Here is a 13,599-nt window from a genome sequence, read left to right on the forward strand (position 1 = left end):
TCCTGCCACTGGATTTGTAAATAGAAATCCAAGCTTATCAGAAATAAGAAAAGGGCACCAGATATCACTGTTAATTATTTAACATTGTTCTAGAAGTACTGGATGGTGCAATGAAATAAGTATTAAAATTAAAAAGGAACTCATAAAATTGTCACTATTTACAAATGTTATCATGGTCTATCTAGAAAACTCAACATAATCAGATGAAATCTTATCAAAAACTATATGGAACATTAGTAAGAAAGCCAGAGACAAACCTAATCAATTATTCTTCTGTGAAAAAATATTAACTAACGTAAAACTATAGTGGAAAAAGACACTAGTCAAAATCAATGACGACAACAATAACAGTAATTGCTCACATTTAAAGAATGCTCACCATCTGCTAAGCACTGTGCTCTGCATTTTACCATTTAATCATCACAACACTCCCAGGAGGTTATGACTCTATCTCCACTTTATAGACAGGAAACTAAAACTGAAAGAATATCAATTTGCCAAGTTGTGGAGCAGCAAGTGGAGGTGTCCGTGTTACCTAGCAGGCCACGCCCCAGACTGACTCCAGAGCCCAAATGTGCACCTTGGAGTAAATTTAGTGAGAAGAGAGAATTATAAAATGTGTGAAGGTCATAAAAAAAACTTTTAAATAAACACTGATCTGTATTGTTCCTTGACAAAAACATTCAATATTATAAAGGTATCAATTCTCTTTTAATTACTCTATAAAGTCAATGCCTATAAAAAATTCTAGCAGGATTCTTCTTCCTTTTTGCTTTATTATTCTGTCATTGTCTCTTTCTCACCTGCTCTTTCTTCTGTTCTTTATTTCTACGCTTCTGATAAAATAATTCTATAGTTTATCTGTAATAATTGAATATGTGAGAACAGCCAGGAAAACTGTGCAGAAGAGGTTAGTAAAGGGTCTTGTCCTACCAAACACTAATGCCAATACATTAATGCCACACACATTGTGGTTAACACACATCAAAAGACGGATTAATGGAACGGAATAAGGAAATCAAGAATAGATCCAAGTATTCACAGGACTTAGTATAACATAAAGAAGCCATTCTTAAAAGACTGACAAGAATGAAAAAAAAGTCAAAATACTCAGTGTTGGTGAAGGTGGAAAGTGTAGTTTTGCACATGGTTAGTGGGAGCATAAACTGATACAACTCCTGGAGAGAGCAATTTATACATATATTACAATAAAACTCTGACCTGGTAATCTCATTACTAAGAATTTTTTAAGGAAATAGGTGGGTAAGTTAACCACAGATTTGATGATTATAGCAAAACACTGGAAATGACATATATGTACAATAATAGAGAAACAGCTCAATAAATTTTGGTACATACTTAAAAGAAACTTATGAACAATGATTTAAAAGTATGACATATATTGGTTCACTGATATGAAAAGATATATCATTAAGCTGATAAAAACAGCATGCACAGTATAATCTCATACGGAACATTATGTATCTATATATCCATATGAGATATAAATGTAAAGAGAGATCAAAAGGGCAAAAATAATGATAAAAGTAACATTTACTGAATACTCACACTGTAGAACAAAAACACGTTAAGCCCTGACAGGACGGTTTGAGAGATGTTTGCTGCTGCTTCATTTTGTTCCGTATTTGAATATTTTATCATGAACATGTATTATATTTGGAGACACAGGAACAAAATGCAAACATAGAAAGAAATCAAAGGTGACCTTTGCCACAACAATTTTAATAGGTAGATGGACATCAACATATTTCAATAAATTGGAAGTAAAAAAGAGATGACAAAGAGGTGGGAAGTATACTGAATGACTGACCCAAAAAAGGGCAAAAATACCTTCTATAAAATTTTCAATTAATGGTGCAAGCACAGATCAGCACGACCCTCCCAGAGGGTACTTAAGCAGTATGCTACCAAAAAATGAAAACACACATGTTCTTTTTTTCCCAGAAATCTCATTCCCAGGAACTTATCAAAAGAGATAAGAAGGCAAAGATACGCAAGGACGTAAATAATTTTCTGCCCTTTCTCATTGTAAAAAGAACTCAGTGTTTGGGGTTAGACCTACCTGGGCTGGAATCCATGCATTGCACTTTACTGGCTTTAACCTTGAGCGAGTTACTCAACCCCTCTCAGCCTCAATTTCCTATCTCTAAAATGAAAATAAAAGCACATGCCAACCAGGATTGTTGTGAAGATTAAATGAGATAAAAAACAGCATAGTGTCTGAAACATAAAAAGCCATTAGTTCTTTTCCTTCCCAGTTCTCACAAATGTGTATAACTTAGAAGGAATAAACTTTGATCAAAACTCTAGGATAAATCGTATATGTTGGTAATTTCTATATTATTCAGCATTAAAGTATTACGAAACACTAAACTTAGTTTTTAAAGCTATTCAACAGTAAACCTACGTTAGGATACTTTGACACTTTCTCAATCTCAATTAGCGCTGAACTAATTAACACAACTGCTTTATACACTACAGTGAGTCACATTTTTCTTCCTTCTTCCCTAATCCCTGGTGTGTTGTAAGGGTGATTGAGTATCTAATTACTTCTTAATTGAATGCACATATTATACATTTTTCACTAGTTCAAGCTTAATGCTTTTAGTACAGAAATCAAAGTCAATGGAATTAAGTTGAATTGGGATTTGGCGCAACTATTATAATGAGAGAAGGTTTGTATTGTGTCTAATTATAAGCAAATGTGAGTTTTAGCCTTATTTCCTCTGGAAATATTTCAGGTGCAGGAATGTACCATAGATGACTAATTTAGATGATTAATAACATTGTTATCCTTATTTACAATATTTTATTCCTCATTACAGTGATATTATTGCTGGGACCCACTAAAGATAATCATTCTCTAAAGAAAAGATACCGTTAGAGAACAGTTGATTATACGCATACTAAGATCAGAAGGAACATTCATATCTGCAAGAAATAACATGAGTTTCTATGCAGCATCAAGGTTGTAGGGATTTTCACACGCTGCTAACAGAAAAGAAACAAAAATCTTAGAAGACTTGGAATATAACCAATTATATTCACCAAAAATACTTATTTATAGAAAACCATAAAAATATCACCATCAAAAAAGGCATTCTTATTCAGTTAACACTCTGCAGATACAGTAGTCCATGAAAGGTTTTTGTTTTGTTTTGTTTCCTTTTTGCATTATGCAGGAGTAAAGAAATGCTGACGTAGGTATTCTCAGACAGGTTTATTTGCTGGAGATTTTTTAGGTATAGAGAGCAACAACTTGGAACAATTTATTTGAAGACCTCTTCAGGCAAAAGACTAGATTAAACAACTTCTCAAGATCCAATTCAACTCCAAGCTTCTAACATGTCTTTGAAAATATTTTCTGTAGACAAGCCCTAAAACCTTTATGAGTTTCTAATAAGACTCATAAAAGAATGAGCAATAAAAATTCAGATATTTTGAAGGGGTTTGTTTTAAAAAGCACTGTAACAGAAAACAGACCCATCCAAAACCAATGTGGTTTTATTGTTTTAACAATTAATTTATTTTGAGAAGGTGTTAACCCAGAGGCAAATTTCTTGAAAGGAGAAGCTTCCATATTATCTAACAAATATTTCAGATTCTGTCTAAAGTATTGGGTATTACTTAGATTATCTTAGCTTTTTACGTTATCAAAACACATTTTAACTGGAATGTTAAGGTAAAACTGAAGTAGCTAAAAGAATGAGGCAGACATGTACATACTAACATAAAAATATCTCAAAGATATAGTTAAATAAAAAAATGTTGTGTCTGGCATATTTTTGTTAAAATATTTTAAAATAGATTGCTTCTCACCTTTGTGAGGGTCATATCAGCATCTACCTTTCTCTTACCACGTTTCTTCTCTAACTTATTGCTATGGTCTGAATGTTTGTGTTCCCCCAAAATCATATGTTGAAATCATAGCCCCCAAGGTGACAGTGAGGCCTTTGGGATTAGTGCCCGTATAAAAAAAAAGAACCCAGAGAACTAGCTAGCCCCTTCTACCATGTGAGGACACAGCAAGAAAGTGCCATTCTACAAACCAAGAAGTGGGCCCTCACCAGACAAATCTGCTGGCACCTTGATCTTGGACTTCCCAGCCTCCAAAACTGTAAGAAATAAAATTTGGGTGTTTCGAAACTACCCACAAGGTATGGTATTTTGTTATAGTAGTCCAAATGGAAGACACTTAACCCTTCTTCAGGTGATAGTTTCCACCCCTAATAAAGGGGTCTAGGTAAATTCCTCCACACTGCCATGCCATAATCCTTTCCTCACTCTCATGCCATGTCATTTCCATTCTGAGATGTCAGACTCTCTAGGTTTTGCTATATGTAAGCAATTTCCTGTATATAAGCATCAGGACCATACCTATACATACATAAGATTAAAATATTAACAAGAAGGTAGATCAGGTGACTTCAGGCATTTTATCATGGTTCTGTATTTCCTTGATAATTGTTAACACCAAGCTATGTATCACTAGATCTAATGCAGATCAGTTTTCCAAAGCCCATTTTCAAAAGTCTACACACTTAATAACTAAGACATTTAAATCAGACATCAATAATCCTACCTACATGTGGACGGCAATAACAAGCCACAGTACCTCTCACCACCAATGGCAGATATTGCCCATCAGTCCTGTCACTCTTTCCCTTCCCACTGTGCTCAGCTGTGGATTCAGAATCCTTCTCAGTACTCTCCAGACACCTAGTCCCATCAGTCTGAGTTGGCATACAAGTTTGAGTGCAATATGTTATCCTTGTCTTCTATTTTTATAAATCTTTCTTTAACAGTACTATGTAGAAGAGCAGGGAGATGTTCTCGCAACAGCCTCGATGAGATGATGCTAATTTTATGGACTGTGATGATGGAGATGGAGATACAAACATGACTTTGGAAGCCATCAGAAGGAAAATCCACAGAAATGGATGATAAATTGGAAATGTGAGGTGAGGAAGAAAGGTGTCATGAATGATTTGGGTTTCTAAGAAAACTGGAAGAGAGCCAGGTCCGTGAAGAAAGATCATAAATTCAATCTTCTATATGTTGAATTTGAAATGCCTTTGACACTGTCAAAAGAAAAGTTATACAGACAGAGGACATTCAATTCTAGAACTTAATTGAGAGACCTAGTCTAGAATGTAAATGAATGAGTTACATGCATTTAGAGGCAACTGAGGCTATGAGTGTGGAGGAGTTCATCTGCAGAGACAGAAGGCCCCAAAGCCTGAGCCAGGAGGACTCCAATATTAAGTGGCCTCCTAAAGGGACATTCATGCATCTGCAGGGGATACAGAGGCAGTGCAGGCAGAAAGAAAGAAGGAAATTCTGTGTTACAGATATCAAAAAAAGAGTGCGGCAAGAAGGAAGTTGGTATCAGAAGCTGCTGAGAGATCCGGTAAGATGAGGTCTGAAAATGCCCCTTGAAATTTACTGCTCTTAAGAAACTTACCATCTATTGATGAGTAAAAAACACGGACACTCATTTTCCATGTCATTAAATAATAATAAAAATATCTAAAACATGTAAAAGGCAATATACAGTCACACATAAACTCTCAATTTCCAAATAATTCAAAGTTAAATATAAAGTTTACTGAAGAAAGTAAATACTTTTATTTAACTGACAAATATTTACTATTTGCAAGGTAACAGATTAGGTTCTAGACTGGTCAGCTAAATTTACTTCATTGTTTCCTGACCTAGAAATTTTTTAAATTTTATATTGCACTTTAATGAAACTATAATCACTTCTTTGAAAGGTGTTCAGACAGAATCAGAATTAATATAACAAAATAAATATGTGCATATATTTTTAAGGGCATTAGTTTTAAATGACTGTTTCCGTCATTTTCATTGGTTGTATAGTTTAATAGCTTTATCTATTTGGGGAACACAATTAAAGTTTCTGGTCCTCAGTTTATTGGTAAAATTTTAAAAAGCAATGCCCATCTTAAAAAGTTCTTTTCAGGTAAAATGAGACGTATGTGAACCACTTAGCATAGTGCCTGGCACATAACATCTATGATTTATTGAAAACAAACTATGGTTACTATTGGAAAGTTTTCATCAAAGGTTTGTTAGCTTTTACCTTGAGTGTAAAATAATCAAAAATCTTTCATTTGACTCTTACTTTGCACTGTGTCCAAGGTGGCTTAGCCAGGTCTTGGTACATATCCAGGCTCTGCAACTTCCACCCCTGAGAAGCACGTGGAGAAGATGCAGAGGTGTCTGTCCCTACACCTGCTGGACTCTGCCCTTACCTCTCCACATCACGTCCTCCAAGACAGTGCACACTCCGCCACACATCTGCCAGAACATTCTATGTACCTATGTTGCTCTCTGGTTAAATAAATTTGTGAAATGCTCTTTACTCTACAAATGTGTTTGAATTCATCAGGGGAGAAAAAACTAAATCATTCCAGAATTTTTATCAACAATAAATTATTAACATTTCTAAAATGTAAAAAGGAAAAGAGACACATTTCAAAGCAAGACTTATTTTCCTTGTTCAGTAATCTTGAAAAAAGCCTATACAGCTTGAATATTTTTCATTACTGGGTTAATAATAATTGTAAATCACATAATCAAAACATAATAGATAGTTTGAGTATCCTTGGTGCTTTGGCATCTTCCTGAAATCATTTTGAGACCCATTAGGAAATCCATTCCATTTTGAGGAAATTCTATGTGATACAGTAAATAGAAAACAGCTGTATCTATAAAGCTTTCAATTCTCCCCTAATGCCGTGCACCAGGTTAAATTATGACTGAGAAGCATCCAAATTCTACCAACTGGAAACTGGCTTTGAGCTGCCCCCATCCTGGAAGGAGAGCAGCTTCCGCCTACTCGGTCATTCCGAGTTGACTTTCTCACCTTCCTCACACAGCCCCTCCTTTTCTCCAATGCCTTATCCTTTTCTGACCTATACCTCTTTGAGGTTACTAGAAGAACAGATAGGAAGTTGATGCTAGCTATAGCTTTATTAAAGCTAAGAAGACAATATGATTAATTGCAAAAGTACAGGTAGGGAACAGTTCAGCACAGTCAAGGACAACTCTGAAGACCCGGAAAGAAAAATGAGGGCAAGTCTGACCAAGGGACTACCCAGAGATGCTTGCTCCATAACCCTCTTTTTCCTTCTTCCTTTTTTCTGTTCCTCTCCCCAATATATTTGGGGCATACATATTTTTCCTCCTATAAGGGGTCAAAAAAGGAAACTATTTAGAGCTTTGTGGGCATTGGTTTTTACCAAAAATAAACAATTATAATTCATTATAGTTATTGTAAACGTGTGCAGTTTAACAATATATGAGTCACGGGTGAGGTAGTCTTGAAACAGTCAGAATAGACTGTTAAAAATGGACCAATACTTAATGAAATAAACAGGCAAATTATCATTTTGTCAGAATATTAGTACCCATATTATGATACCAAGAGCAATAAGTAAACTGGACCTTAAGCTTAGTCTTATTCTTTTTTAAACTACAATTTGTTTCTCCTGCATCTCATAGAAAATTCAACGGGTAAAGAACCATTTTATATCAACTGGCTCCCAGAAATCTGAACTAGCACTGCTGAACTAAAGAACTTCCAGCACCTGGGTGAGTTACATGCTAATTCTTTAAACAAGTACAAAATCATAGTTCTTAAATGGTAATATGAAAAGTCGCAGATTATTCATGAGAATAATAAGTCTTGGTTATCAAAGCCCTCCAGCTGACAAGACATGTCATGCAAAAAAATGTCATTTTAAGTCCCAAAACTAAAGTTATTTCAGTAAAATGTAACTAAAATAAATCTGAATTATTTGGAACACTTTTTAGAGAACGACTACCTACAAGGGAAATTTTTTTTTTCCTTTTTAGTTCCAAGAGCTTAAATGAAACATTCATGCATTAAATTCAAAGTCTGACTGTCAAATCATTTCACTTTAATAAAAGTTTGAAATATCTGCCTTAGGGCATTATTAAATATCAAATAAAAAGCAGACATCCATAAGTCTGATTTTCCAATATAATTTTTATGTAGAACTATGACTAGATTTGTATTACACATTTCAAGATAAAAGGATCTAAAATGTACTCATAAAAGGATGAAATCAGAATTAGAGTCACCTTAGAGAGAATTCCTGCACCATTCTTAGGAATTTGGGGAAAGAATTATCCCCTTTAAGTAATATCAGCCACCAAGATAAGAACACAAATTCCATCCTCCTTTATAAAATACCTAAATGGTAATTAATTTAAAACTTTGAAAAATTGCACATTATTCTTCCCTCATATAATGAACATGAGGCATCTGAAATAGACACGGTCCATGACCAACGTTTCAGTCTGTGTGTCTGTGTGTGCGTGCACATGAAAGGAAGCAGCAAAACAGCGATGGTTATTCAGATATTTAGAGAAAAGGCAACTCTGATCTACGACCAGATACAGATCAAACATTCAAGGCAATCATCTTATTTCATTAAAAGTGTCATTTATAGTTACTGATATTCACAGAGAGTATACTAAAACCAGACTAGAGAAAGTCATAAATTCGCATCCACCAACCCTCGTTGCACCTCATGCCGCCCCTCTTCTCCGGCTCTCCTGCGAGCCCACCCTTCCCTCCCTCTCCCCTCCTCCTGCTGCTCTCACCCCTCCTAGCTCCCACCCCATCCTGCATTAAATAATAACAGCAAATCATGGAGACACCACATCTATAAACCACCACCTCCTTCTTCCTTCCTATTTAGCACAGAATGTGTCTGTACCCTTAACAAGAGTCAGACGCCACGTGTGCTCTGGATTTCATCCCTTTCTACTTTCCAGAGACTTCCCTGCTAGGATTAGCCCCTCCAAGAAGCAGCAGCTTCACCTTCAACCTCCCCATCCACATGCTATTCCCCAGCATACAGACAAGTTCTAGTATTCCTTTTGTTAAAAAATATTTTTTTTAAAAAAAAAAGGTCTCCCTCAATGGCCTTCCCTCTCTACTGCTGCAGCCTTCTGCCCCCCGCCACCCCCCCCCCAAGCTTATCAAGAGTGGCCGTGACCCAGCACCTCCAGCTCCTTCCCTTGTAGCCACCCCTGGTCTGCTGCAAGGTGCATCACTACTGTGCCACCATGACTGCCAGTGTGGGACCCTCTTTGACCTCTGCCCATATATGGTTAAGAAAAAGGGCTCTGCCAGTCAAGCTGCCTGGATCTGATTTCCAGCTCCACTGTTCAGTAACTGCATTACTTTGGGGAATGTCCCAACTTCTCTGTCTTGGTTAACTCATCTGTAAAGCTTCACATAAGATTTTACGGACACTTAATGAGGTAAATCCCATTAGATCCATTAGAACATTATATACACATATACATATATAATCTCTATGCCAAATACTCACATATTTCAGCCCAGACCTCTTTTCTGATCTGCACCATTGAAATTCCAATGACTTTCACGAGTCTACTATTGTGATTGACGGGCATCTCTCACTCAATGAGCTCCAGCTCAACTCTGTATCTTTCCATCCCAAACAAGGCCTTCCCCCAGCTTTCCCACTGGCACTGAATGGCAGTCTATCCACAGTTTCTAAAGCCCCAAACTAGGATCTTTTACATTTCCATCCCCCTCTACCCTCACCCAATTCGTCACTAGATATCACCTGTATCTAATGAGTCTGTTTCATACACACTAACTTCTCTCCATCTCCACTGCTCCTATTCTAGTGTCTGAGCCTCAGTGCCTATCACCCGGGCTACCCAGCAGACTCTTAAATATCTTTCGACTACAGCCCTGACCCACTATAATCCAATGCATTCATTCTCCAGCCAGAGCCAGCTATTAAAGACACATGTGGGATCAGGTCCCTCCCAAGTAAAAGTCCATATAGGTTCACAATGCATCGACTACAAAATAAAGATGCCTCTAAGACCTGGGCCTTTCCGTTGCTCTTCTCCAGATGCACAGGCCTGCATTCAGGTGCCTCACAGCATCAAACTCTCACCTCCTCCACAGGCAGCACCTCCTCAGGGCCTTTGCCAAAGATAATCCCTCTATCTGAAACCTCCTCCCCAACAGATCTCTGTTCTTCTCATTCATAGAATGCATTATAATTTGTAATTGTATATTTTTGAGTGTTTATTTTTCCATTGTCAGACTCCCCACCTTAGACCCTAAGCTCTATGAGGGCAGAAACCACGCCTGTTCTTCTCACCTCTGTATATCCAGAACCAATCACATGGTAGATGCTCAATAATGATTTCTGATTAAGTATCATTTCAGTTCTTTAATTCTTTAGTTTAATTCTTTAATTCACCCATTATAAGGTTTAGCTTAAAGCACTCTTGGATTTTCTTCCTTGTTACCACATGAATTACTGAAAGTTTCTCCTCGTTCCTACAAAAGGTGAGTTGGCCTGACCCTCATCTCCAAAATTAGAAGGGAGCTGGGAGATGAACTGTGCTGGCTAACTTAGAAACTGAGAATGGATGACTGCCTGGAATGAAGCTGGCTGACATATGAGGCTACTTCAAAAAGTTTGTGGAAAAATAGAATTGAAAGATGGTACAAATCTTTCCATTAATTTTTTGAAGTACCTTCAAACAACAGGTACAGTTATAAGGAACCTCTCATTTGCCTGAAGTCATTCAAGACACAAAGTGTTATGTGTTATGATAGATTCAAAGTAAAATAAACACACTTCAACCTTTAAGAAGCTTGAAATATGATAGAAAAGTAAGAACTACAAAAATAGCTAGATGGAAGAAAGGATATGAAACAAGAGGTACAATTTAAGGGAGAAGCGGTACTTGAGCGGGGCCCTTAGAGTTGCTGCGATTTGCACAAGCAGAAAGGACAGGAAGTACTGGGTGAGCAGAGCACATTAGCAAAGAAAACAGCAGCCTGGCTGGAATACTCGGCCCATAACGTACAGTAACAGTACAGACTCATTTTCTAGCCTCAGTACAGAGGCTAGAAAAATGGATTCAGAAACATGTGGACAAAATAACCACCCTTTAAAATTCTTCTATGTCGATTGTGTAGCTCATGAGACTATGACCTCCTGAAGGCCAGAGATTTCTATTCATCTGGGATTCCCAATCTACAGTGCCACTCACAGGATATGTGTGTACATACTCACAGCAATCCATCAAACAAACAGCCAAAGCCTTGTCCTGCTTGCCTAGCAAACATTCCAACAGAAGCTTCCCCCTCATGGGAAGCAGTGGTTTGCCAACGATGGACACCGACCTATGCACTTTGAGGCAATTTACAAGGTAAAGAAATAATCCAGTATATAGTCATTTTTATATATTTTATCTTCTCCTTGTTTGTGATGTCTTATTTTGTTAGCTACTTAAGGGTAAGGAATACATATAGATTGAACTCAATATATTAAAATATAGAGACTGTGTTTCAATTAATAAAGTAATGTGCTATATTCAGGTAATTTAATAAGTGCTTCTTGATGTATCAAATAAAAAGCACTTCCATAGGACAAGTATTTCAATTCATGTCAAGTGTGCCCTCACCTGCTCTGATGAGCAAGATCAACTCTGCTAGACAAGCAGCATCCACAAGGAGGCTCACACGCTCCTCAGCCCCTTCCTCTGTGCTCCTAGGTTACTAACGAGACCCACTGCTTCTCAGCCACAGGGTATCTTTCTTATGAAAGCCAGTATTAAAGCATAACTTGGAATTAAGTGTTGCTCTAGTGGGAAAATATCAGAATCATAGATTCTTGTCAACATTGCATGAAATTTAAATAGCCACCTGACCTGTAATTAATGGAGCTTGAAAAACGTGACATAAATTTTATCAAAATGAAGTGTATTTGCTTTATTTCTAACGTATCGGGATAAGAGTAACTTTGGTACACCAGGTTCACGTAGCTGCGTGCCTGCTCTTCCTAACTCGATCTGCACGTACCCTGATGAAGACGGACTTGTTCCTGTTCTCTTTGGCTACTGAAATGCAGCTCTAATGACTCTGTCACTAAGTGGCTGAGTGGGTCGAAAATTGTCTCCCAAAATCCCATCACAGCCTTCCACAAGTTCTGCCCCCTTAACATGTGTCCTCAGTCTTCGAAATTCTTCTATCTAAAAATAAAAACAGAACACAATAGATTAATAATTTATCACACATTAAGAAGACTGGAGTTTCATACATGACTGAAAATATGTGTAGATTACAACAATTAGAAAAGAGAAAACTAGAATTAAACTTGAAAAAGAGAAAAACAGACAATAGACATATTCTTCCGTACCTAAGACTTTAGACAAGAGCCTTTCCAAAGATGAAAGTAGAAGTAAAGAGATCAAAGTCTCCAGACAATGCAAATAGCCATAGAAACCTTCTGGATTAGTTAATGATACACACCTCTTGCAGCAAGCTCTTATGCCTGTCTATAACATAATGAGAAAGACTGAACAAATGAGGAAGTGTTCTTAAATGCTTCCCAGGTTTATTTTTAATTAATGGACACGGATGTTACCATATGTTAACACTGACTAGGTATTAGATTTATTAGATGGATTAGAGGTTTCCTTCATCAAGACTTTCTTTGCTGCTTGTCTAGCGCTTTGGAGAGGACAGGTCCAAAAAATATCTCTGATTTCCCAAGTTTAAGCCCAACTTTCTCTCTTAGCAATATTGATTTCCAAGTTCATCTCCCTTTCTCAGGTGGCCTCTCCAGATCCCGTGGCGTCCCCATCACAGGTGAGAGGTTCAAAGTCCTGAGTGATCCTTCCCTTCTGCTACACTGCAGCTCCTCTGACTTGCCAGGTCTGAGCCTCCTTGGAACTTGCAGCCTGTTGGACATGACTCTGAGGAGTATTTAAGCAACAAACTAACCTGTGATGCACATTCCTCAGGTTCATTACCATCTATTAGTTGATTTACCTACAGCACTCATCATCCATTATTTCATTAAAGTGCCATATTCACATGACACATACATTCTTCACTCCCTACACAGAAGGGGAAACTGAGGCTAGAGAGGTTAAGAAAGTTTCCAAATTAGCTAGTAGCAGACGTCTGACAGTTCCAAGTCCACCTGCTCTTTTCCCAGCTCCAGAGCCACCTCTTTAAAAATTCTAGTCAATTCAGTATAATCTATATCCTGCACATATACCAGGCTATTCAGTACATGTGGTTTAGACAGACAGCACCAATCCACCGAAAAGTTCATCATCTGTGTATCAAAATATCACATCTACAAAGGTCCTTAATACGAGACAGTCATAGAATTCTGTCATTCATAAAGAGAAATTAAATGCAAAAGACCAACTAATTCAGGGATTCTAATAAAAGTCTAGAAACACCTAGAGACTTTAGGGGGTCCGTGAAGCCCCTGAACGATATGCAAAATTTTGCATGTGCATTTTCCTAAGAAGAGGTTTCCTGACTCCAAAAGAGTTAAATCCACAAGATTCTAATTGAATCCCCTCATACACAAAGTTGGAGAAAAATTAAATGGCTTGTTAGATTAGAACCCAGGGTAAAAAGCTGACTTCTAAGGCTTTATTTTCCACGTCTCCAAATACCAAGTGACTTCCTTACATGGCATGTCTGACCCAACTGGGATT

At 37.2% G+C, this 13,599-nt stretch overlaps 1 protein-coding gene across 1 annotated transcript in view; it reads right to left on the reverse strand.

The window, feature by feature from the left end:
* CA8 (carbonic anhydrase 8) overlaps positions 1–13,599 on the reverse strand; it is an 87,022-nt gene that overhangs the window by 6,910 nt on the left and 66,513 nt on the right. Inside the window, exon 9 of the mRNA XM_063080004.1 lies at positions 11,942–12,111. Coding sequence (XP_062936074.1) covers positions 11,977–12,111 — 135 coding nt within the window. The 3' untranslated portion in view covers positions 11,942–11,976. The remainder of the gene's footprint in view (positions 1–11,941; positions 12,112–13,599) is intronic.

Source organism: Cynocephalus volans, chromosome 15 (assembly GCF_027409185.1).
Source record: "Cynocephalus volans isolate mCynVol1 chromosome 15, mCynVol1.pri, whole genome shotgun sequence".
Taxonomy (NCBI): Eukaryota; Metazoa; Chordata; class Mammalia; order Dermoptera; family Cynocephalidae; genus Cynocephalus; species Cynocephalus volans.